The 27,051-nt window shown below is 46.7% G+C and overlaps 1 protein-coding gene across 1 annotated transcript in view; it reads right to left on the reverse strand.

Annotated features, from left to right (window-relative positions):
• Positions 1-1,281: 1,281 nt before the first annotated feature.
• The window catches only part of WNT9A (Wnt family member 9A), a 56,669-nt gene continuing 30,899 nt past the window's right edge, over positions 1,282-27,051 (reverse strand). Inside the window, exons 2-4 of the mRNA XM_075043811.1 lie at positions 20,468-20,727; positions 16,276-16,538; positions 1,282-3,795 (exon numbers count right to left, since the gene is read on the reverse strand). Coding sequence (XP_074899912.1) covers positions 3,322-3,795; positions 16,276-16,538; positions 20,468-20,727 — 997 coding nt within the window. The 3' untranslated portion in view covers positions 1,282-3,321. The remainder of the gene's footprint in view (positions 3,796-16,275; positions 16,539-20,467; positions 20,728-27,051) is intronic.

Raw genomic sequence — 27,051 nt, forward strand, 5'->3', positions numbered from 1 at the left:
ATCCTACTCAAGCTCCACTGGATTTTTCCAAAATGAGGCTTTTCCCCCCATTCTTTCTTCAAAGATAAGGCAAACATTGGAAAATGCTGGAAATAAACACCCCCCACACCCAAAACACACACAACGCGGTGGGGGGAAGAAGAAAAATAACCCACATATGTTTTACCACCCTAGGTCAAAAGGCCAAGAAGACAAGTTCTCCTGATTTCAGAGTGTTAGTATATTTTATACACTGCCTATACATTTAACACATGTGCCTCGCTACTATTTAGTTATTTATAATTTTTTTTTAACCACAGGAGAATAAACCTTGCTATTTACAATATATAACAGGCAAGTAATATATCCACATTAACATAAATACAATTTGTTTTTTGTGGTGTTTTTTTTTGTTGTGATTTTTTTTTTTTTTTTTTAAATACTTACAGAAAGCATCCAGGCTTCAGTGCGTGAGTTATAATACACAGAAGAGCTCTTTCACTCAGTAGTTCATTCACTCTTTGCCGCTTTCTTCTAGTCAAGCTTTGACAGTTTGCCTTATTGCCCACCCATCTCTCTCTCCCCCCCACTGCCAAACACACCAAGCTACCCCGTCCCACCCGACCCAGGCATTTTCTCTGCAAGGATATCTACGCCAACACTGCCCTCTCTTCTGCATCTAGGGACTCATTCTCCTCTCACACCAGTGCAATGTGGAGTTACTCCAGCGAGGTCAATGGAGACAGAGACACCAGTGAAAAGAAAGAAAATGAGGCCCATGGTTTAAATATAACAATAATAATAATAATTAATAATATTAATAATAATGCACATAAATTGCGGCCCATTCTTTAATTAAGAACAAATATTTTTTAAAAAGAATGGAGCCAGAAATAGTAATTCAGACCCAAAAATCCTCATCTTTTGAGCAGGTTTGGATCCAGCCTTACTTTGGAGGGGAAGAGCTATTCTAGCACACACACAAAAATGTAACAGTGAGTTTGCACATATGTGTGAGAGAGAGAGACAGAGGGAGAAAAAAATTAACATAATACCACATTGAAACCATAAGGTCCTTCTGAAGGGCTTTACAATAAATAAATGTTCGTTCAATATTTATATATATATATTTATGTGTCAGCGTGTGTGTATATGTATACACACATGCACACACTGAATAATAGGTTTCTAGTCAGTTTATTTTTTAAACCATTAGATAAACTGCTCATGGGTGACTTTCAAAGCGGTGCATCTCCCAGAAGGTGCAAGACCTTCCTGCAAACTTTCTGCGTCAAATGCACCACCGTGCATTTGCTGTGGTGGAAAGGACAAACACCGTGCGTGGATTCCTCCTTCTCCAGCACTACCCCAACCTCCAGAATTGTACAGCAAATAAGCAAACATCAAAAAAAGAGACAGTACGCTTCACTTTGCAGGACCATAGCGCTGTTAACAGTAACAACCTGTCCCTCCCCATGCCCCCACCTCAAGATCGGATGCCAACAAGCCAGGCTGGACTGCAGGGATTTGTTACCAGAAAAACAAAATCGTTTCTCCTCCCAGTAGATGCACATGAACAGCTTAAATATTAGTGGCTACTATTGGGGGGGGGGGGGATTAAATGAAGAAAAAAAAAGAAAGAAAAAAAAAGAAAAAAACCTTGAAAAATAATGGTCCATCTTCGAAAACTGCTCTTTTTTTGCTTGGCTAACATCTACTACTGCTTGGAAAACTCCAGCCAGCTTTCCTCTGAGAACCAGATCAATGGCTTATATAAAATTGGTGGAAATTGCTACTACTGGACAATCAAAAATTGCTACCAAAAATAAAATATAATGCTCTCCGCTCTCCAGTGTTTCCTTAGAAAGCTTCGTTGAGGCATTCACTGGCTGCTTCCAATCCACTTTTATATGACTAAAGGATATTGCCGCATCAAGTCCTGGATTGTAAGTATCCTCTTCAAAGGAAAAAAAAGAAATGCTGGAGGTTGTCATCTCTTTCACAGTGTCAGAGCAATCTACCACTGCAGTCAATTTCTGGCTTTTCTGGCCACTTGATAGTTTGTCTCTGCGTCGATTGGTTGTTCCGAATCCAATAGTTGGTTACCATTTAGCAGTTGTATTTTTAAAATACAGTTCTTGATCTAGTGGTTAAAAAAAAATCTTAAGGTCATAGGGTTTACATACAGCTTGTGTCATGTACCACTGCCATGGCTTAGAGTAAATGGAATGATGACCTAGTAAAAGCAAAGTCAACTCCTCCAGAGGTCTGATCCAGTCCAAAACGGCTGCTATACAATGCAAGACAGCACTGCATTCCAAGATGCACTCGAATTTCTGTTGTGCTACTCAGAAACACACGTCCAAATTCAGCTGGCATAAGACTAAAAAGTTCCAGTTCAGATTTCTGAAGCAGTTACCACAGGGTGAATTCGATCAACAAGAGGTGGGAAGAGGAGAGAAAAATAAATCATGCACGAATTGAAAATAAAACAAAAGTATCTAGTGGTTTTTAAAAAAAAAAAATTAAGACGACAATAGTGCTAAAGAAACTACATTCGAAGAAATTGTTTTAAAAAAAAGAATATGTGATTGGACTGAAGGGGACAGGCATGTCTGGTTTTCTACTGTCTTCCCAACCTCTTTCTTGGATAGATTTCTGTCTGCAACATGGTGGACCCAACATTTTTTGAGCTGTATTTGGTGATCAAAGCACGCGGATACGGAGCTGTTGTTGAAAAGCTTACCCTCCCAGTGGGTCTCTTTGTCGGAGCCTTGTTTGCTCGATGTGCAGAAACTCCACTGGAGGAACCGTCAGGGCTGATCCTGCTTACCCTACACACCTCTCTCCAGTTTTAGAAGGGGAAATAAAGGACCGCTTCCCGTACCATCACATTCAAAGCAGAAAGATCTTACTTTTGCATCTGCTTAGCTCTCTAAGCGGTTGGGTAAGCTTCAGCAATAAGGATAGGTTATTGATGCCAAAGAGAACATATTAGCCCAGGAGTTCATGGAGGATTGGTGAAACGATCGGGATGTTCCAAGGATAAATGATCCGTCAAACTGCGTAGACAGCTAAGGTGAAGGTCAACTGGTGTCTAACCCCAGTGTGACAGGCACTTATTTCCACATGGTTGGACCTCATTAAAATTCAGTCTACAGGAAAACAAAACAAAACAACAAAACAGCAACACAGCTGGGTCACCTGTACCCTACAAAGTGCTTATGTCTCAACATAGCTTTCAGATCCCAGAAGGTCAATCAAACCCTGTTTGTCTCCATATGCAGTTCTCACAGACCGCCACCGCCCGTCACCAAGGGTTGCCATCAAGCAGAAGCCGCGTCAGTCTTTGCAGGTGTAAACCTCTTCTCTCTGGGTGCATTGCTTGCATTCCACGTAGCAGCACCAACGGACCTGGCATTGGCACGGACGGGTGACCACCCGGCTCTGCGTATTGTGCCCTCGCCCGCAGCAGATGCTGTCGCAGTTCTTGTCTTTGTAACATTTCCTTCCCGAAGTCCCGGGCGAGTATCTACTCATCATACAGAAGCTTGGGGAATCGTCAATGTAGACAAGATCCGTAGTCCTTGGGATTTGATCACTGTGACCTGGGATGGACTTCTTGGGTGGGGAGATGTCTCCTTCCCCTGTGGCCTCGTTGGTGGTGCTGCCCACTTTGAGCGACGTCTCGTACTTCTGCTTCAGCTGCTTCCCTATCTCATGGAATGGAGAGAGCTGCCTCCAGCACGTTCGGACAGTACAGGATCCAGATACGCCGTGGCATTTACAGGTTGTCTCCACTCCAGCTTTGATGACCTGCAGACACACACGGCCCCAAAAGAAAATCAGTTATGGGGGAAGAAATCAAGACACAGAGCAAAAAAAGTTTGCTAGAAGACACTTCTGGAACACAAAGTCGATGACGATACAAAAACTATGAGCTGGAAGAGGACGGAAAATACATACTACAGGAAATACTTGCTTTAGAAGGGTCCCAGTTTCAAGGAATATGATATTTACCTGCCAAAATGTTGCTTTATTGGCTAGTTAATGACACTAGTAAGGTATACAAAGGCTGTCCACTGCTGGCACTCATCTACGTAGACAGAGATCTGAAGCTACGACGCAGCTAAGAGATTAACACATATTTTAACACCTATTTATCTATTTTAACAAGAACAAGGAGATAATATGTAACAGAAGTGGAAGGAGTTGGTTTAACTGAGAGAAGAGGGAGAGTGCTACTGTAACACAGACAGGTGGGGTGGCACATTCTCCAGAACATGAGCATGGACAGTAGGAACCTTCTCCGTACCACAACACACAGGATACCACCTCAAACTCACGCAGCTTCCAATTAGCAGCACAGGCTCAGTGCAAACATGGCTAAGCTGTGCTGTTTCCACCAGTAGCGATGAGGCATAGCATCCCACCCAGTTCACTTTAGAGGAAAAAACTTTGTGTAGCTGAAATATATATATATAAGCCCTCCAGAACAACAGCCTGAATCACCATCACCAAAACCAGCAGCTCCAAAAACATCCAGGTAGCTTCCACATCTCCAACCTGTATTCAGGATTTTATTCTGGAGTACAGTAGCATGTTCAAAAGGACCTGCCACTTTTTTTCTGCTAGCAATGAAGACAACTGCATGTGCTCTTAAAAACAAAAAGCACCATAGCTTCCTGGCCAAATGCACGTTTAACACAGAACATTTTCATGCAGGGTGAAGCCCAAGGCTGCCGTGGTCTCCTCTGTGCCCTCCCTTCCTCTGAAAAATTAAGATGTGAAGAAATGGAAAACAGACCCCTGTGTGATGGGTTCAGCAATTCCAGGTGCTTCAATGCAGCCCCCAGGATTTACTCTGCCTGTGTCACCAGCTGTAGGTAGCTTGGAAGGGGAATCTGGATTCTCACACTGATGATTTCAAGGGGAAAAACATGAAATCTGGGATGATGCTACAGTGAGAAGAGTCCAGCCCAGTGGGTTCAGTCCTCAGCCCATCAGGCAGTGACCCCTGGGGACTACGATGGGGCTGGTGGCTGCAGGGAGGACTAGGGGAGCAGTCTTCAATTTTCAACCAGAGAAAGGGTGTGGGGCAGTCACTCTGCAGGGAAATAGGGGGACTTTATATTTTCAGCTCTGGCCACGGGAACAGACTCCCTGCACTAAAGGCTGCACCATCTGCCCCATCCTGAGCAAAGAGGAGCTGCCCCACGTCAGGGTGAGGAACCTCAACTCCTGCCTTGAAGCTTCAGCAGCACCTCAGGGTGAGTGGGTCCCGAGATTGGACCAGGCAACACAGCAAGCAAGGCCACAAGTGTTTACAAAGCCACTTAGCTAAACGCTGTGGTGTCAGGCTTCTAGGGAGGGGATAAAGGGAAACAGCATCACACAGGCAGTCAGGGGCTGCTGCGCCCAAAGGTGGTCTACACGAGCCCCTGTCCAGGGAGGAACAGGCTGCAAGGTCCAAGTCCCAGGCTAGCGTAACTTCTATAAGGTAGTGGCAGAACCTTCTGTAAGGTGTTTTCAACTAGGACGGAAATCTATATTTTATTCTCTCCACAAAAAAAGCAGAGCACTTATGACTAAGGTCTTCAAAGTCAAGGTGGAAAAGAAAAGGAAGGCATTAAAACCCTTGGAAACTGAAGCAGATTCTATCCCCTCCATGTCAAGACTCTCATGTTAAAAACTGTGTGTCTGCTTATGCCTCTGGACTACAACTATCAAGGACAAAGCTTGGTTTCAAGTCCTTTCTTAATTACTTGTATTATTTTAAAATTCAAACACTTGCAGTGGGTGCTGTAATGAGAAGTAAGACTCATCTCACAGAATCCCTAAAGGAGGGAAATAACTTTTTCAAGACAACATAAAGTAAATGCATATGATGACTTATTCCTGAAACAAAAGAAAGTCGGTCTCCATATAGAAAGGTGTCCAGATCTTGCTTGGGGATAGCTTGCATGGGAGTAGCTCTCTTCAGACCACCACAAAACATAAATACAGAAGGAAGAGCAGAGCCAGTGGGACCACAGTGTTCACATACAAGATGGAGGGAATGGAAAGTCACAGTTATTTTCAACAGGAAAAGCAGCATGGGAAGGAGAAGCAGGAGCAGGAAGGGAAGAGAAGAAAGCAAAGAGAGTCAATGGTTATTCATCCTGGAGAGACACAAAGGTGGCAACAGCCCCCCGGGTCCTGTAAAGGACCCCATACCCATAAATTGACTGATGCTAAACAAAGCATCCCATCCCCATTTGAATCAGGCTGCAATAAAGATGCTTCATAGCACAAAAGCATATCCATCTCCTTGTAAATAGCATCTGAATGTTCTCCCCCATCTTCTCCAGAGATAGATTTATGCCTGGGACTCCTTCATGGGCAACATGAGAGCAGACATGTTATTTGGACAGTCACAGGCAACCTGCATTTTGTCCACAGATTATAAACAGATATTCACAGCTCTAGTTCTTCCTCCCCACCGCTTCCTCAAAAATAGGCTACATTTTGATTTTAAATGGGTAAGGTATAACCACCCCTTAAAATAAGTTCAAACAGTTTGTTTTATAGAGCTGCCTCCTGTCAAGGTACTACTGAAAGTGCCCTTCCTTCGGGCATGTACGTTATCTAAAAAAGAAAAAAAAAATCTCCCCCTTCTGCCCATTATGGCATCTGCCCACATTATGGCCTCATGACAGCAGAGGACTGGCTCCAGGCCATTTCCTGACCATCCGGTTCTTAATTATTTGGCTGCATGAGTCCTGCTGAGCACCATGTGCAAATGTGCAATAGGTCATGGACTCAGAATTGGGGTCTGGCCCAATCCTGATATTACAGAGACATTTTTAGAAAGACACTATGCATAATACGGCCTTCAGCAAAGCCTGGCCAATGGTCACACTTCATTCCTGCGACAGCCAAGACCTTTTCAAATGCAATCCAATAATACACAGTAGCATTCAAACAAGTGACGGGTTACAGAGAAAGATGTGTTACTGCTTATAGTACTCAGCTGGGCCGGCTTGGTTAGGGGCTGTCACGCTTTGTGTGCCAAAGTGTCTAGCCAACTCTGCAAGAAATCCCACAATGTTAGACAAGAGCGTACAGAACACGTTTCAACACCGAGGGAAAAAAAAAAAAACAACCCTCACCCATCCTGTCCCTCATGTAAAGTCACATTTCACTGGCTGTCCAGAAGTGAGAGCTGAGTTCATGTGAAACAAAGCTCCTATACCTGATTTCACGCCCAGACCATCAGCAAACTGGGCAAAATTGCTGAGATGCAGAAGGGCTGCACACTGCAGTCATTCATCAGTTCAGGCTTTTCTCAACCCTTCCACCTCCCCCAAGCCGTTCGCATCTGCTCCACCTGGAAAAGGAGACGACCACCATTTTACGGGAGATGGGAAAGCAAGAAACCCACAGGAGCTGGCGCAGCTGGTAGACACGCTCCTACGGGCAGGCTTGGCTGGAGTTAGAGCTGGTTGAACAAGGCACGGTCATGAAATGCAGGAAGGGAACCTGGAGACAGGGTTGTTCTTGTCAGGAACCACCTCTCCAGAGCTCGGTGGGAGAGCTGACGTTGCAGGTGCAGTATATCCAAGGCATCCACATGGGGCTGGTAGATATGGCACAACACGTGTTGAAAATCCGGACAGTGATGGATTGGCAGCTAGCAGATGGCAGCAGACCCTCAGTCAGGAATAGGCATGTAGATTTAGGCACTTGAATCACGCCAGCCAGCCAGGGTTGACCTCACTGAAGCAGACATTTGAGTTTAAATGCCTGCATTTGAGAAACACCTCTAAACTCCCATCCGGCTCAGTGGAGCCGAAGCAGGCAGAGGATCCTGCAGCAAAGCAAACACCTGCACATGCCCCACTGAACAGGTCTCCAGGCTCCACCAACTGTGCTGACCACATCTCCACTCACTAACAGGAGCCTCAGGACCCAGCTCATAGAGGCACCTTGGTTCAGACATCTTAACCTATGAGCAGAATCCCACCCTCTGGGACAAATTCAGGTGTCTAAATATCAGCATCTAGCATTGAGGTGCTGTAAAACATTGCTCTTCACCACCAGCTGCCCCTCCAGGAGCATCAAGGTCTCTCAAAGGGTAGAAATACATATATTTAGGTAGATGAATCCTACTCTCCTTGTCTGGGCTTAAACGGTGATGAACAAAGCCTCTGCTGAATCCCAGTCTGTTTTTTCCTGATCCACTTCTAGCTCCTTGTTAAGCAGTGCCTACGACGACTTAGATGTCATGCACTGGTGGACCAAAGCATAAAAGGTTTCCATTGTCCCCGTCCTCATGAAAGCACCAGTTCATGAAATCCAGCATGTAGATTTTCATATGGCCACTGTGCAAGCATGGTGCATCCCAACTGCCCCGTAAACCTTCTCCTTGAAGGACCAGGAAGGGCTCAAGAATGTTACAAGGCAGCTATAGTGAAAATCCTAGAAAAATTTCTTCCCCAGCCAGCCTCCCCTGCCGCTGTCAGTCACGATGCAGCTACTCGAGGTGATGCGTGATGGAGAACTGCTGCCTACGGGCCCCTAACCACCCACGAGCCAAAATGAATCTTGGCAAAGCCCTTCTGTTTCTTGCCTTGTTCCCCAGCTTCCACAAAGACCTTCCTCCTCTTGTTGCAGGCTCCTGTCAGAGACATTTAAATCCACCTCATTCCTCCAGAAAGCAGAGCAAAACTTATCCAAGTCAGCAGGTTGCTTGGAGCAGTGTAGGAGAAACCTTTCCTGGCTGGGCCCCGAGACAAATGAGTAAATGTCTAGATCATGCTTTCAAACCTGGAAGGACTTCCAGGCAAGAATAACTTAGCTTTTATTATCAAAAAAGTCTAGGCAGAATAAGGCTTTTAACACAAGCTTATCATTTCGAGAGCCAGAGGTAGCTCCTGTTTTCTTTTCAAGGCACATCACAGCTCAGAGGCTGATCTGCCTCCATCCTACATAGACTTGAACTTTTCTCTTGAATGCACACGGCCTCACCGCTTATTTAATAATCGTATTTCACCTACACCATGGTAAGTCACCACGTGCATGCTTCTAGCTTGTCACAGATGTGAAGCAAAGAAGCAAAGTGTATTAGCTTAAATCCAAAGCACAAAACATATCATGCTCCCCATGGGCTAAACACCACAGCTACCACACATCAGGGTCATAGTAACTCGGGAGTAACATCACAAGTGTGCATTTGAATCCTCATCGTGTTATATCCTGTAGCGAGCTTCTACCATGGAAGCAAAGTCGAACAAAGACAATCAGTGGATCAGGGATAGCATCAAACATCAAAATTATGCCCTCCCACTCTCCTCTGAACAACCACCTGGTCTTGCAGTCTCACAAATAGGAGAGTAGTTTTGGACAAAAATAAAGCTCTTTGAGCAAATTAGTTTGACTTAAGAACACAAACTCCCATTGATCTCGTCATGAGAACACCAACTACTGACAAAGGCACAATGAGGAAAACAATTATGATAGAGCAAGACTGAACTGTCTGTAGTGGTGCTTGCTGCTAAAAGGAAATTAGATAGCTCTGCAGGACCGCCTGCCCAAATGGCTTTACAAGAGCCATAGGGAAAAGGGATCACAGCAGAGCATTGCTATGCAACATGTAATCCTTCCTCACAACAATGGTTTGCTACGAAGCTCAGACTAAGTGCCCCCATAATGATCAGTCTCAGACATGCTGCAACACACAATTTCTCAGTGTTTTAGCTGAAATGCTGAGGACAGATTCCCATTCATTCCCAGCTGGGTCACGGGGCTCTGGCAGTGGTTTTCAGACAACTCTTGTCTGGGCAGCAGCAGTCCGAAGCGGACGCGCAGCCGTGGGAATTCCTCGGTTAGAGCTCCAATGTCGTCATGGCTGGTCTGCGGCTCCAAGGCTTCAAACCATTCGCTATGGTTTGGGGGAGAGGAGGGAGCAGATGAACCTCCTTCGAGTCAGCTCATCCAGGAAAAAGCCTGCCCTCGTCTTGCCTTACTTCAGAAAGGACTTTGGGATGCTTCTTTACAAATCAAATCTCTTCCACCCTCTATATACATATCCTCCTTCAATTTAAACAGGCTTAGCTATTCTCTCGGCTCAAGTATTCATGTTTGTTTGGACAGCAGCCACGGTCCCCATTTCTTCACAGTGCCCGAACAACTAGAAGACCTGACTTGTCCCCTAACACTGGCCATCACCATTGGTCAATGTACAAAAGTTTCCCAGGTAGTTAGAAGTTTTCTTTTCCCTTGCCTTTTTTCTTCTCTCTTGTTAAAAAAAAGCCCTTCTTTTGAGCCTGTGCTCAAACTGTTTTTTCAGTACAGTTTTCCCTTTTCACTACCCTTCCTTCTCTAAAAATATGAACACTCATATTTTAGTGAAATACGCATTAACATACAAACCACTTAAACATAGAATAATAACATAACCCTACGTTAAATTGAGAACTTTAAAAGTATTTTTTCCCCCTTCAGTATTCCTAGTGTGCTTCACATGCAAAGAAAGCTCTACATAAACAACTAACTGCAATTACTTATGGGACACAGCAAGCAATTTTTTCCAGAGTGTTGATTTCCAGGCCTTCGAAAGACTTTGGCTGAGCCAATCTCAGCCTGAAAGAAGGAGGGGAAAAATCCAGAGAGCATGCTTATGCATTCCTACCTGTCATAACCTGGAGCAATTAATACCAGTGGTGGCCCTGCAAACTGATCTGTATGTACAAAGTCAAGAGCTAGTCTCAGAGAGGCTGCTATTTGCTACATTTGATTTGTACCTCAGTAAAAGCGTGATGCTAGATTTCTCACTGCAAACACACCCCTAAAGAAACTGCCTAAAGGATGCGTTATGTCTCCTTTTTTTTTTTCCATGCATCAACCGTATTAGTAAGCTCATACAGATTTGTCTCAGAGCAATTATTACACTTTTTGAGGGTGCAGAAAAACAGAGGGATTAGCATTTAAGCTTGCCTGTTAAACTCTGGAGTTTGACTGGAATCGTGTTTGCTAGTAGGAGCTGTATGGGACAGGATGGGCAGTGCTTGTAAACACTGTCTCTGCAACAGGAGACCAGGCTGCAAGTCTCTGCTTTGCTACGCCTGTGTGTGACCTTTAGTAAGTCACTTAATCTTTCTGGGTCTCAATTTCCCCTCTGTAAAATGGAGATACAGAAATGAAGAGGGTGGTATGCCCTGATAACATGTTATATGATAGCTCGTGAAGTTCCTCAGACAGATGATAGCTGGGCAAACATCTACCTGATATGGAGAGTCCATCTCCAGCACAGGAGGCACGCTCAGCCCTCGAGATAGATCCCTGCCAGCACTGCCTAAGGGGAAAAGCCATTCCTTGCATGGAATTCCAAACCAAGTCAACAGCAAGGAAAAGTCCACGCACCTCCCACTGTCCTCTCCAGAGCATCCCATGGGGTTTCAGAGATGCAGGCTGACATGTCTCAGAATGGGTCTGGACTTGAACCCTACAGCAACACGGGTGACAAGGACCCTTCAGAAATACACACAGAGCCTGCGCAGACCAAAACACACGGGTTGATATTGTGCGAAAACAATTAAGGAAGCCTCATGAAGGGAACCAGTTTCAAAGGGGGATATTGCCTAAAGAGAGACCTCGTAGGGGCCAGAGGGGGGATTTTCTTGTTCTCCATTTCTGCCCTCCGATAGTTTTGCGCTAAACACTCTTGACTCTCAAGGAGACTGTGGTTATAGCCCTGACTTCAGGGTCCTGAAGGCAAAGGCTTCCTTGTGTCCCTCCTTCTGAAAGGTTAAAGGGAAAAGGGAATGAGAACATGACAATTTTTTTTTTTCCTTGGGTAACAGCAGCCCCCTTTAATAGTGCCCCTTGGATCTGTAAGACATGCTTGACCAGACATACCTCTGGAAGAGGTCAGCACTCCTGGGATTAAGAAACTTAGCAACGCTCCAGAGAGGGAGTTGGAAAGTCATGTTTAATGATACTTTGCTGAGAAACTGGGCAAATTTAATTAAAACATCACTTACTCAAGCCCAGTGGAACTAATTGAGTGCTCTAATATTCCGACTTTTCATTAATGGGTTACAAAAGAGGGCTGCACTTGTGTGTACAAGGGGGGAAAAAAAGGGGAGAGGATATAGAGAAGAAGAGAGCTTTAGTAAGGCTGCCTGTGCTTCATTTAATATAACCAAGAAACTTCATTGCTGGCAACGGACCTTTAATACAGTTGACTTCTCTCACCACCACCAGCCCCCCACATCCCCTTGACACATACACACATCTCCCCCCAACACATACCCCTTCCACCCAAGACCCCTCTGAAAGAATAGCTGAATGAGCAAGAGTAGATTTGGCAAAGGAAGGGAAATTGCTTTTTTAATAAGTGGTCTATTCAGAGCTCCTACTTTTCAATAAAGAGAAGGCTGGAGAAGTCCTGGTCTAATTACCTCATCCTCACACTAGACAAGCTTGCCCTTTCATTAGCAATTGAGGTCATATCATATAACTTTGTGAGCCATCACAGCCACAACATGTTCAGTGATTAGTTCATTGGTGGTGGCAAAATTACAGTCGGCCCATCAAGGTTGTAAAAAACCAAGTAAAATAATAATTAAATGAGAACGTCTACCAAGAGACACTAAAACTAGGCGGGATAGGATAATGTCACCCTCGCAGAAATACGCAGATTGTTTGCTAGTGTGACACCATGGAGAAAGTGCTGCATTGACCAGAAGGGTATAGGGTTGGTTGCCAAATCAGTCAATTAACCACAGGTCCTTTTTCTGCTGGGTCTCAAGGGACTATTTATATGTTTTTGCCATGGCTGGGAGTAATTAGATGGGAAGGATTATATGTTGTTAAGAATCAGTGAGAGACCACCAAGCTTGTGCTATATCTTTAATAGATATTCCTCTACTCCCTCAGTGAACACACACATGCACATCCATCCATCCACTCTAAGTACCCCAACATAGGCTACCACTGCAGCAAAACAAAGTACTGGAAAAGAAAGTCTTTGTCTGTTCTCAGCCCAGTCCAAAGCAGTCTGTAGTGCAAAGATTTTGGTTCATGCATGTATGGCTTCACTACCAGACATAAAATCTGCGGTTTAGTTAGAGGAAAAATGCAGCGGAATTCAGGAGAGCTGGTTTCAGTCTCCTGCCCCATCATCAGCTTGCTGCATAACCTTGGGAAAGCCATTCAGTTTGTATCTCAAGCTCCTGTCTGAAATGGCCATAATCATCTTTTTGGAACTCACAGGGACATTTAACACATTAGAAGCCATAAGAGCATCTTGGTTATATAATAAGCGCTCCAGTTCAGAATTGTTCAGTTCCAAAATAGCTTTGATTTGTGCCATCTGCACTCCTCCTATATAGCCTTTGATTCACATCAAATCGAATACATATGAGTTCTTGTTCAGATAACCAAACTCGGTTAGTTCAAAGTTGTTTCAGACTGTTATAGTCACTAGGTTAGCATCTCCTGCTACTCAATGGTTGGAAGGTCTATACAGCAGCAGTTAGTCAATGGGCAGCTTCTTTGAAAAAAGAAGAGTAGAGGAAACATGCTGAGTTTTATATTTAACCCACTACCTTCATTGAGGAAAATATCAATAAAGTCAGCAAATTCAACCTAGTACTGCCTGCTGAGCAACTCTCATCCTCCACCAACACTGCACTTGCGGTGGGACCAGGAGGAAGTAAGCAGATTGAACCTGATATTAATCTACACCCAAGTGTAAGCAATGCCAGAGACAATCCATCAACCACACCAAGAAGGGCAATGCTCAGGCTTCAAATCGGTTTCAATATTTTGAAACCAGAAGCAAGTGCTGCAAGTTTTGACCTTGCAATTACAAAGCCAGCCTGGGTCCTCATCTCCAACTCAGACATCTCTGACCATCATCTTAATGACATTGTCTTGTGCCAGTGGTTTAGGTCCCCATATCCTGACTACATAGACATATGTTCTCCTGATCTTGAGCCACCATCCTCCTAAAAGCTTCCTTCTCCGCATGCAGTTTGCTTGTTCTCTGCCTGCCTTCATGGTGGTGGTGTGAATCTGGTGGGATGCTTGGCTTGCCTTTCAACCAGACTATGGTACAATTATTCCAGGAGCATAAACAGAGAAATCGTTTCAAGTGCTGCTGCAAATAGGCAAGGAAAGCTGTCAGACAGCAATACCAACACGACAGACACGGCGTGGGTGGACGAAAATAGGAACACCGGATCACTGACCTGCAGCAAAGGTCTTTGACTTGGATTGCCGTGAGGGCTCTCAGTGTCTGGACAACCGTCACAACTGTTACTCAGCTGTTTAGCTGCAGATACTACACTAGGGCTTAGAAACCACTGCCAATGACCAGAGCAGAGCCTGACTGTGCCAAGTGGAGGCAGAGGATGCAAGAGAGTCCCTGACATCTCCCCTTCCTCTGGGAAATAAGTCACAGTGGGATCAGGACAAGAAAGGGCAAGAAAGAGGAGATTCACTCCCTCCAGCTCATCCTTGGAGTTCATTTAACTCAAAGTCACATAGGCAGTGTAGAGCACAAATGACAAATAAGGACACCTAACCTAAATCCGAGACTGGATCTCAGTAATATGGGTGTCCTGACTGCAGCCACTGAGGTGGAGAGCACTGGGAGTCAGGTCAAATCCCTTCAGCAAGTTTTTTTAGCCCCACCACTGCTGAAAGGGAGATATTCACAGAGTTACAAGAACATGTTAATGGCACCTAAAGCCACAGCCTTGTAGGTTTTGATGAGACTGTATTATATGACTCTGGAAAAGAAGGAGAGCTGGGATATCTCCCAGCAATCTCCAGCATGAAATCACAGCCTCCACGGACCATCTTCTCCATTTTCAGTCCCATCTGCTACACAGCCAACTCCAAAGAGTTGGGACAGGCCCTCAGGAACAACCAACCACAAGGATTAAAACAAATTTCATCACCCTGCAAAGCCTGTTTCACACGCCAAAGAGCTGCAACAGGAGTTCAGAGGCACTGAGCCTTTTAATCCAGAGGCAGAAAAGCTGTCAGCCAAAGCCAGACACCAGCTAAATCCAGGATATTTCTAATCCTGATCTCAGCGCTGTCTAGGAGCATCTGGTGGTGGGGAGAGGGGGAGATTGTTGCTGGCCAGCACTCGCTGGTGGCGTTCTCCGATGCCCCAACTCTGTCACGAGGAATGACATTTTATGCATACACACAGGAACAACTGAGCTGGGGTGGCGATTCCTAGAATGCACAACTGGCTGGGCTGCATTTGCCTGGGAAACTGGAGACCCAGGTCCCCCATCCCAGCCCCAACCCTCCATCCAATCACACGGACAATAACAAGGCTCGAAGGCTATTTATAGCCTTACAGTATGTCCCCCTCTGAGGTTGGCGCAATGAAACACTGATCCTAGGCACCTGTGCTGGCCAATCTGAGGGATTTTAGTGTTGGAGCAACTCTAGGCTAGGTACAGCCAAGAAGATTACAGGAGAAGGTGGAAAGCCCCTTCCTTTCCCCTCTCTTGCTGGGATGACGCAGCAATTGCAGACACTTTGTCCTTTACATCAGTCCTGCAGGGAAGCTTCCAGGCAGGAGGGTAAAGCTTCGTGGGAAGAACAAGGGGTAAAGAGCAGAGAGTCGTCCAGCAGAGAGGATAAGGATGGGAAAAGAAAAAAGGAAAAAAAAAAAGGGGTCTATACACCCAAACACTATCAGCTGCAAACCCAGCAGCTCTAGGCTACACAGAAGGCTTCTGCCAGAAAACAAGGCTGAAGGGACTTTTAGGACTGAGGTCAGTCAGAGAATAATAGCTGAACCCTGGTTCCCTGCCAGGTGTTTGTCCAGCGGCTTTTAAAGAAACCTGGTGACGGATGTGCTAGACTGTCCATGCTCTACTGAACTGCAGCCAGAAAAGCATCCCTCAACCTGCGTTGTGGCAGCGTAAACCCCTTCCTCCTTGTCCTACCTCACATAAGCCTGACGAACCTGTCTTTCCATCGCTTTGTAGTGTAAGACCCTCTCTTCCCTGTGAAAAGCCGGCAATCTTTGTCCCCACCTCATGTTTTCTAGGCATGGACAGTCCTGTTTCTTTCCCTCTGGTCCCCCTCCAGTGGTTTCACACAACTCTTGAAGCCCAGTGACAAAACCAAGGCATAGTCCCATAACTAAGACTTGCCCCTTCCAGCAGAAGGACCACTCCATGCTTTTTGCATCCAACATTCCTGTCTCCGCACCCAAGCGCGGCATCTTATTGCCCCCACGACGGCACGAACCCCCACCCCGACCACTCTGCAACGCACCTTCATGCCCACCAGGTTATTGTGGAAGTCCACCCTGGCTCGCAGGTCCTTGTTGGGCTTCCTCCCCAGGAACTCCTTGACGAACTTGTTGCTGTATTTCAGGTTGTCGCCGCAGCCGCCCCACTGCCAAGCTTCGCGGTTCTCCAAGTCGGGGGCCTCGTCGCAGGTGCAACGCTCCATCCGCCCCGCGCTGCACGCCTTGGCCATGGCGTGCGTCAGCCCCGCCGAGGAGATGGCGTACAAGAAGGCTGTCTCCTTAAAACCTGCAGGAGAGAGGAGGCAGCGGCTTTAATTGCAGCTGGAACAAGGGTTAAGGAAAAAAAAATAAATGAGGGAACTGAGGCAAAACCCATTGTGAAAAGAGTTTGAGCGATGTCAAAGCGTGCCAAGCTCTACGTGCATCGCTGACGGTGGAGAGGACACAGTGGAGGTGGCATGAGCCAGGATTCAAGAACGCAAACGAAATCTGGCTGGTTCTGTAACTTCCACTCTTCAGATAGTCTCTGCCTGAAAACAGGAAGGCATGAGCAAGAGTTGGACAGGCCATGGAGGTACCATCACCGTGGTATAGCAATACTGAGGTACCATCACCGTGGTACAGCGATACTACTACCAAGGGGACACCAAATAGAAGGAACCCAGCATAGACTTCCAGTCTGATGGTTGGGGTAGAAACCATGAGCACTCCTTGCTCTTTCCTCTCCTCCTGAAAAAAAAAATAATTACTGGGTCCTACTCCAGTCCAACAAGATTGATAACAGAAGGCACCTGAGGGCAGGGAAGCACACAGTAGCCAGCCTGTCACCTAACACAGCACCTTAAATGCTGCAAAAAAGCAGTTTACACCTCAAACCTTTCATGTACAACCCCTTTTTACACCTCCACGCTCAGCTGCAGGGAAGTGACAGCATCCGCTCCCCCCAATAGGTAAACTGAGGCCCAGAGAGACCCATGATTTCGATCTGTATGATAAAAGACAGAAATAAAAAGCAAACATGCCAGTATTTATAGCTCCTCATTCTCCAGCTATGGAAGCTGTAAACGACTGCATATTTGAGATGCAATTCCAGAACAGCTTTGGATCAGACTCAAGAAATCCCCCACTCAAAAATAACACAAGTGGATGGTGACAGTAGTGGATATATCTGTAAGCTGGTGTGTCAACCAAGGACATGCAGAGACACTGCCAGGTCATTTTTGGAACTGTTCCTTGGGAGGTTCATGGTAGTCCAAGCAAGCTCATGGGGTGCTACCCTGGCCCATCCCCAGAGCCTGCCTTCCCAAAGCACTCCCAAGTGTACGATGCTGAGCTTCAGCAGAACAGAGATGAAAATCCAGCCCAGAAGACTGAGGTTTGGTCCTCCCAAGGGGGCCGAGTCAAACCAGATCTTGGTAGGAATTGTCCGACCACTCTACTGCTGGAAAAGCAAAGCAGGAACCTTTCCCTCACTGAAAGGAAGGTTAAAATAAAAAAGGCTCAACACCACACTCACTGAGGACACTGTAAAGAGCATTCAGGGTTAAGAAACCCAATTTGGAGTTTTCCCCTCTTTTTCTCCCTAGACCATGTCCTCTGGCACCCCAGAAACAGCTTCAGCGCTGCAAACACCCTCATCAGGAGCAGTAGGAGAATTCTTTACTTAATTCACACAAGAAAAACTCATGTGTATACAGACCACCGAACTCCTCTGAGTAGAAAGTGCCTTCTAAACAGCTTTCGCCTTTTGTAGGCTAGTTCAGCTTTTTCTAGGTTATGCCCTAGGTCAGACGGCCCACGCGCCTGTCAGAGGGATGCCACTGCTAGAGACAGATGCTCCCAGATTGTAGAATTGGCCCCTTGCCACTGCTACGACTTCTGCTACGAAATGGAGAGGGACCAGTGTGGTAACAAAGTCTTTGGTGGAATAGGGACCGTAAACCCTCCTCCGAGAGTGAGACACTGCAATTAGCAGCAAACAGCCTGGATGTGGTCCGATTTAGTAGAAAGCCTCGATCTACAACCTGCTTGAAGGCTTCCTGCTTTGAAGCACTGAATTCAGAGAGGTTGTGAAATCTCAGCAGAAAGTCAATGCCGTGCAACCACAGCGCGTACCAGGTTTGACAGAAAGCCAGGAGGAATGGCTCGTTCGCCAGGTTCTCCCCCTCCATCAATCTCCCCATCAGCTTCGGCTCTACTCCTCCCTTTCTTCATCACTGAAAGCTTCACAAATTCCCAGTGCCCATCAGCACGGGTATCATCTCGCCCACAGGCAGCTCAGGCGGCTTCCAAGCAAGTCCATGTGACATTTGGCTCTGGCCAGATTTAAAGCCATCTCCGCCATGCACTATTTGATTGCACCAAGATATTTTGTAACAAGATAATGAGCTTTAAATCAATGCAGGCATTCTAACCCCCAGTGCATCGACAGCCTGCCGTCCGCAGCTATCCAGTTTCAACCATTTCCAAAATTGTTCACGAGTATCCAAAGAGGATAACAAGTCCCTTAAACAATCCCCCGTTATTTTAAGAAACAGGCTGCATCAGCCCAAGTTGCAAACCGGCAGCCAGGCTGTTCTGGTGACCAAGTGTAAAAACGGAGGGAGAAGCTTTTCATAAGTGAAACGTGGGGTTTGGGGTTTTTTCTTCTCTCCTTAGAAAGCTGCAATGGTCCTGGAGGAGAGGAAGCAAGCCCACACCGACGTATTTGAATAGCTGTGTCGTAGTGGGTGATACATGTGCCCCTTTCCCCTGGGGTATCGCTTGCTGCAATGCTGAACCAGGAACCAGCAGCTCCTGGAGAGGAGGAGAAAGATTTACAGGGCAGCGTGTTATGCCACCGGAACAACATCTGAAGGATTTACAGCATCAGTGGAGGGCAGAGACGTTGCAGGGGCATAAAACATGGAAGAATGAGACAGCAGGCAGAGCCTTGCAACCCTCAGAGCTGTCATTTATTACACAGGGTCCTGACAAGGGGTGGCGGGGGGAGGTTCTCCGTCGAGTTTTAAGGCAGCTCAACTTCAGGCTGCTTTGAAATCCCCCTTGCCGAGGGCTGCCCACCGGGGCAGGCACATCTGAAAGAACAAGCTGTGGCCTCCAGGTGTCAGCATGAGAAAGTGCTTGGCTTTCCCAAGGCACCACTAACCCAGGGACTCCTCTGGCATGCGGGGATATTTTTAAGTGTCTTGCAGCTCTGGCTGGACCTCTTGGGTTTCATAAGGACTTTCCTTGTTTCCAGCGCAGTCAGTGACAGTGCACTAGTTAAGCCCTGGCGCTTCTGAATTACTCCTTCTCGCTAATTAGCAAGGGAGGGCGCTTTGCAAACCTCTGCTCTTATCTTTGAGCATGTCAGACCCTGGGTTTCTAGGTCCAGCTCGATCACTGAGTGTAGGACTTTCTGGAGTCACTAAAGCCCTCGAGACCCATGCAAACTATCTGTAAAATGGTCCTGCTGCACCGTTAGCTGCAATCCAGAAATAAGAACTGGATTTTACTGGGTGGGTGCACACAACTGGACTATGAGGTAGCACAGAAGGAGATAAAAGTAGGACCTGCTCCTCCAGTATGCTCGCTCTCAGCTTCTGGGCAAGCTGGGAAGGGGTGTGGGAATTACCCACTGCTCACATCCAGGGAGCTTTTCAGGACACACGAACATTTATGTGTTTTGCCCTGCAACTACAATAGGGCTCCCCTTGCCCCCACTAACAGGGCAGCACAGAACAGTCCTTTCTGCCTTCTTTCCCTTAACAAGGCATTTCCTCAACTTCTTTCCTGAAAGGTTGACATTATGAATAGGAAAAAAATAAAATAGAGGGGACAGGTTTGGGAACTTCAAGACCTTCCCCTCCAGCAACAGCTCAACTTCCAGCAGAAGCGAGGAGCGATCGCAGCTCCTTGGCTGCGGACACATGCACAAACACCTCCAGCCTCCAAGGAGAGAAGCCACGGCCAGCAACGGGAAGCAGACAGTACTAGTACAAGCACATAAATTACCACCATATAGCACATCCTTTGCCTGCCGTGCGCTTTCACGGACGAGCTGAGCCTGGCTTGGTGTTTACCTTCTACAAGCTCTTTTTTGGACTTCTGGGGAGGTGGTGACCCACCACTGGCAAAGGATGCTCCAGGATGACCGCTCGGCAAAATGCCAGGGACAGCTGATGGGTGCAGGGGATGCCAGCACCCCCCAACAGAGAATTCCCCCCCGCTCACCTCTCTTTAGCAAGCTGGCCCGGTAGCGACCCTCGAGGGTGCAGTTCCAGCGCTCAAAGCGAAACTGGTACTGGCACTCCAGTGCGCTCATGCTGATGGCCTCCATCAGGGTCTCGGCCACGCCGGGGTCCCGCCGGCACATCCTACGCTGCTTCTTCTCCAGCTTCAGGCGGTCACAGACTTTGTAGTGGGCTTTGACGGCGGCTTCCTCCATTTCTGAGGTCAGAGGGAGGATGGTCAGGGGTTCGTTCCCCGTCAGCCTGCAGGGGAACAGAAGGGCAGAGCAGTGAGGAGAGAGAAATACAGCCCGTGGTAGAGCTGGGGGCTGCGGTGGGATCGGGGTCTCTTGGGCTGAGCACCCACGTGGACTTGCTGATGTCGGGGCAGGGAGGGATTTTACAGCGAGGCACCCCGCGGTGGGTGTGCAAGGGGGGGAGCAAGAGAAGGGTAAGAAGAAATATTTGGATTTATGTTCTCTACTAGCTCTCTCAGAGCTTTGTTCGGACATAAGACTTTGGCAATCTCCACCACAGGACTGTGTTGAAAACTAAAATTGGAAAGAAATAATTGAAGGTACCTAACTGCATGAACTTGGGAAACTAGCAAAAATACAAGAGCGCTACAGCCAGTCTCCTGCACATAAAAAAAAAATCATTTTAGCACATCAAGCAGAGCCAGAACCAGCTTGGGAAGGGCTAGAGGATGATTCGTCCCACCAGAACCCTAACAGACACACTGAGAAAGCAAGTCCAGCCACCCTGTCCTCAGCAGAACAGATCCCAACATAAAACCTAGCGAGCCACAGCCTGAGGCTTGAGAACAGGATGCACTTTCCAGGCAACACTGCCAAAAGCTTTTACAAGGCAGAACGAGCTCAAAACCTAAAAAAAAATGACCCGAAGACATTCGTGTCCCATCGCCTTCTCCGAGCACAAGGTCCTTGACTCGTACAATGCTCAACAAAAGAAGCCAGCAGACCGTTCCCGGTGTCAAGTGACGAGCTGCTGGAAAAGGACCAGGCTGGCATCAGCCCCAGGGAGCGGAGAGGCTGCAGGAACATCTGCTGGGCTCAGGAGCGGTTTGTTGGCCAGGCTGCCTGCACCCCACTCTCCTGGCTCTGCCCTTTTTCGGCCAGGTGCCAGTCCACGCAGTCAATGGGAATCACTATGCAGGGTTTCGAAGGACCTGAAGAGACGTTTCCCTAGCCAAAAAGGAAGAATTGCTTAAAGCCAGAATTGAAAACATGCTGGAAGATCGCAATCCTGCGCAGGAGAGCGCGGGGATGGGTCGCAGGCTCAGGCATCACTGTCGCGGCAGGACCACTGGGGGAAACGGGGTGATGGGCACAGGAGGGGAGCACACGCTCAGCCCCTTCCCTGAACACAGATGGAACCTGGAAACCCTTTAAAACCCCACCTGTCCTGCAGGAGCAGTAATTTGTCTTTTTTTTTTTTTAAGTGAGGATTTCTCTGAGTGGGATGCATCCTGCCAGGAGCACAGTCCCTGAGGACAAGCAGCTAGGATGCTTTAACTCCCAAACCTCCTTTGCACAATGGGTACAAAATCCTGACCTGAGCCACAGCCAGCAACATCCAGTACAGATGCAATCATTACTGATGATTTGACAAGGTGATTTAACATCAGATATCTAGAGGAGGGAGAAGAAAAAAAAATAGCTGCATTTGGGGTTTGGATTTTTAGGAGAAGAAAGAGATGGGCAGGAAAATGTTCTCCTTCATTTACCTTCAGAAATATTAGGGGTTTGCAAAAAAAAAAAAACCCTGCTATGGTAAAAATGAAGAGTCAGTGATTTGTGGAAAACATGGAAAACTAGTGCAACCCAGTGTAACTTCCCCCAAAATAGGTTTTTCTCCCCAAATTCTGCTTCCCAAAAGTGATAAAAACATCCAAAAGGCCATACAACAAGCTCCGTCTGAAGCACTGGCAGATTTTAACCCTTACATTTTCACTCTGTCTCCACTGGGACAGAGCATGGACTTGGTCTCCACTGCTCCCCAGGGAGATGGGACTTCACTCAGCCCTGGTGCCTCATTAACCAAAGCTCCGAGCAGGTTTGTTCATGAGAAAGGTGGCTTGGTCTGAGCTTCACAGCAGTAAAGCCCTGTAACAAAATCTCCAGGACATTCATTCCTGCCCTTCCTCAATACCATGCTCTGAAGGTTCATTCCTGCAAGCTTTCACAGTTGGTGCAAGAGATACCCTCAGCTGGCAAAGAAGAGAGAAGGAGGCATAAAAACATTTTCTACAGCTCCCCCTCCCCGATTTACCTTTCCAACTAAGCAGGTACTGTTCAGCTAAATGTTCTGGAAAACATAAGCTCCGAGTATCATATGGCAGATGGCTATCACAGTGAAGAGGGATACAGGAATTGATCCTACAGGCGAGATTTGGGCAGAGCGATTGGTGATTTTGAACCCCTTCCCCACCCTCCCCCTTAGGTGCTTGGCTTTGAGATACTTCAAAGTATAGTTTCCCACAGATCAGCCTTGCAAAACTCGCTGATAGCACAGCCCAATTGCTTGTATCTCCAATAAAACTCACTTAAATAGACAAAGTGAAGAGCTAGGGATAGGGAGAAGGTAGAAAATAGGATGTGCGGTACTGCACAACACCAGAGGACAGGTCTCCAGCAGCCACTTAACTAGTGGAAAGTCTTGGGAAACAATAGAAAACTGAAGCGTTAAATGGACTAATTGTCATCAACATCCATTTTCATTGCTCTGTGCAAAAGGCTTATGTAGGAGTTCACCAGCTTTGATATCTGGGACACATCGGTAGTGGCCACAGCAAGCCGAAAAAGCTGGGCCAGCGTGGGACACCCACTTCACCCCTTCCTGAGAAAACAGCCCAAAGACAAGACACCAGCACGATATCCTATAGAGAAGGCAGAATACCACCTTTTGCCACCTCCCGTCTCCTGACCCAGCTCTGCCCTGCCCTCACCCATTAGAGAAAAGGCGACATGAAAGTCCGAACTGGTAAAAACCAAGCCATGCAACGCACGTGCTGAGCAGAGACCCATCCACCACCGCCTGGCTTAGTGCTCAGATTAATTTCACTGGCTTTCAAGTTGGTCCGAATCAGAGCAAAGCAAGTGAATTAGGAAAGCATCTCCAGAAGACAACAAGGACTCAGTTTAGGGGAAAGAGGCTTTTCCTAGCCAACAAGCAATAAAGCTCTTCCAGGTGAAGACCTCCATGAGTAAAAGCAGCACACACACACGTTTTCCCTCCCCAGCACTGAACGTGTGCCCATTTCATCGGGGGGGGACTGATGCAGCAGCCCCAGCTCCGCACACATGTTCCAGCAGCCCTGGAAAGAAGGGTGAGGTAGCACTTTTCGGAGCGTGGCATCAATAATAACCAAGCGCAGGCAGAGCCAAGGAGAGCTGGTGCCCCCACCTGAAATGCTGCCTCGGAGCTGCCGCTGCATGGAACCTTTATAATCCTATAAAGCCCTTTTATGCAACCTAGGCTGAGTGAGGTCCCGTAAGGCAACGGTGTCAGAGTCGGATGCTTTCTCAGCTCCTCACAAAGACAGAGCTGTTCCTTCCAAGGAAATTTTTCATGGGAAGCGGGGGGGTGGTTTTTATTTTATACACACCCGATCCACAACTGTTACAATTAAACTGCTAGCCACTCTGTGCAATCGTATTATTTTGGATCGAGGGAACTGAGCTTGAGAGGAAGGTGTGTTTGTCCACTAGGAACCTGGAGAGAGACCAAACAGCTCATTGCACACAACCCAGGAAGCTTTAACTCTCTGGAAATTAACTCTGGCCTCTGAAAGCAATACGAACCTATAAAGTCAAGAGACTTTCTGCTTCAGAGTTTGACCTACTCTTCCATGCACCTTGCCTGACTTCTGCTCCGAGTGGCACCCTTGCACTGTCCAGACCTCAGGAAGGACCTGGTTGCTCAGTGCCGTACCCACCAAGCTGAGAAGAACCTTTGCAACATCATTTGCACTATTCTCCTTCCAGTTCAGCCTGTCTCTAGTATGAAGCCAGGAAACCAGAAGGTTTATTATCACCAGATGTAAATAGCAAGACCTATCTGGTTCGCACGTAGCATTACTGGTGGCATTTGGCTGCCTTGGTTGTGAACTTCATGTCAAACATTGCTAATTGCTTTGCTCAAGTTTACACTCCAATCAGCCAGGCTTGGGAGTGATCCCAAACACAGCCCCTGCCACTGCACAACTCGCACTGATAGCTGCATAGCCAAGTTTTATCTGTAGAACCATGGAACTACTGCCCTTCCAGAGAGGCAATTCATGATGGGTCCCTGCTTTCAGCTCATCTCAGAAGTCAAGTGTTTTTATTGCCTCGTCAGCTCACTCTTCCCTCAGTGTCCCTGTATTTTCCCTTGTTTAACTGGGGATTTTCCTGATGAGAATTTGAGGGGGACAAGACAGAAGGCAGGCGCCTGCACAGACCTGTGAGTGCACTCGTTTTTGACATGCTCAAGAGTTTCCTTTGCAAGTGCCGCCAGAGACACGAGCCAAGGTGAGCTGCTTTCCTGCAAGGAAACGCCTCTGCTATACCCGCCTGGAATGACAGCCCTGCTGAAATATTGCATTCCTATCCCGACACTTCCTTCTGTCGGGAGATTTATCTTTGGTACATCTGTACAATGGCCAAATTGATTCTATTTTCACTTTTTACATGAATGTTTTTCCTGCAGTATTGCTACTCTTCCAACCCTTTTTCTTTTTTTCCACCACTTCTTTTTTAATTATTAAAAGAAAGTAAAGTTTCTGAAAAGTTGACAACTTAAACACTAGCCTTCTCTGAAATACCTAAATTAATGACTCCACAACTCAAGGAGTCAGATTGAGTTATGCTGGGCACCAGGCCTATATTATTATTTTTTGCATCCAACAACCTTCAGTTGCCCTCTCTCTCTCCCACCATCAGACTCCCACACTGTGAAGAAGCTTTCCTAAATTTACCATGGTCCCCCCCAACCCACAAAGGCTAGCTGCTGTTTGAAGTATAACAAGCCAAAAGTCCAAGAAAACTGTGAATTCCATGGTGAGTGATGAAGACTTGGTATTTGGAGCAAGAGTTGGCCATTGAAGAATCAACTATCTCATTCTGCACTGTGTTGTTTGGATTTAAGTGTTCACAGGTCCAAGTGTCACCATTGTGCTCACACTATCTCTACATCCTTTGGAGGAAACCATCTGAAGAGCACCCACCAACCTCAGCTCTGCTCTTCCCAGAGCTGTCAAAAATATTGGTGTATCCCCAAATCGTTTGGTGTCAGAGAAGGCTTTCTCTTCTTTGCTACTAAATAATTAGTTCTCTATTTCTTTTCTACCCCTCAAAGTCTGAACTAAGTATTTTTGCTCCAAGACACATTGCTCACCCCAGCATTCAGGCATTCATGTCTATCGCTGCCTTGCTTACGCACAAAATCTAAAGCTAGTTTCAAAATTCTCTGCCATTCTCTGAGCTACAAAGCCAGGGGTTTCCTACTTTGGCTTATGCATACACACACAAAAAACCCCATATCTCCTTAAGTCCTTACAAAAAAATAACACAAGGTATTCTCCAAACCTCAGCAAGGATTTCTTGGCTTCCACAATATCCTGCCGTCTCAGCAAGTGTTAAGTCCCTCCATGAAGATTGCTCTGTTAGAGTTACTCCTAGCTCAAATCTTCCTCGGTGTAATTTTTCCACCAATCTCCTCTGGCATGGTGCTGTGCATTGTGGGGGTCAAAGAAAGTGACTGAAGGAAACGTGTTTCTCCCAGCCTGGGAAAGTGTAGACCATCCAGGGCTTTACAGGACAGAGCTAAACAACCTACACTCCACCTAGAAATCAAAACCAGTTTTGCTAAAACTTCATCTATCCTGGCACTTTGCAAAGCTTCCTCCCCTTATCACCCACAGATCACTGCCCTTTATGCACATGCTAGTTCTTTTCCTTCAAGGTCATTCCCAACCAACTCTCTGCTTGGTGCTCACCTCTTTTTTTTTTGCTTTCCATGTCATTCTCCATAAAAAATGGTGGCTTGCTGCTGGAGACCATTAAACAAAGCAAAAAAAAATTTGGAAACTCAAGTAATTGTGATGAGAACAGCTGTATTTTAAGTCCCAATTGCTATTTTGATCCTTATCTTGCTCTCAAGTAGCATAGCACACACCCCAAAGCTTTTCTTTAGGTGGCAACCCCTCAAATGCGGGCTTCTTCGTTAGTCAACAGTGCCCAAATCTCAGTTGCAGCTTCTACTTGCAAAGAAACAAGTAGCAGTCCCCACCACAGAGACCACTACAACTTTACACACTTCCACCAACACATGGTAGGAGCAATAGGGCCTTGCAACCTCACTGCACGCAGGTGGAAAGCAGCCATACCGTACGCTCATTCTCCAACAGAAAGCCTATGTTTCACAGAGGGAAATGCCTTCAAGTCCTTGGATCTGCTTCCGAGTGGTGGGACTTAGGATAGAGAGGAGAAGAGCTACAGCATGGGAGAATTTCCAACCCAGTAGGTCCCACTTACCAGGGAAGGAAGCATCAGTCTCCATCAGATTGCTGATGCAGTATGCTCAAAC

This window comes from Buteo buteo, chromosome 2 (genome assembly GCF_964188355.1).
Source record: "Buteo buteo chromosome 2, bButBut1.hap1.1, whole genome shotgun sequence".
NCBI lineage: Eukaryota > Metazoa > Chordata > Aves > Accipitriformes > Accipitridae > Buteo > Buteo buteo.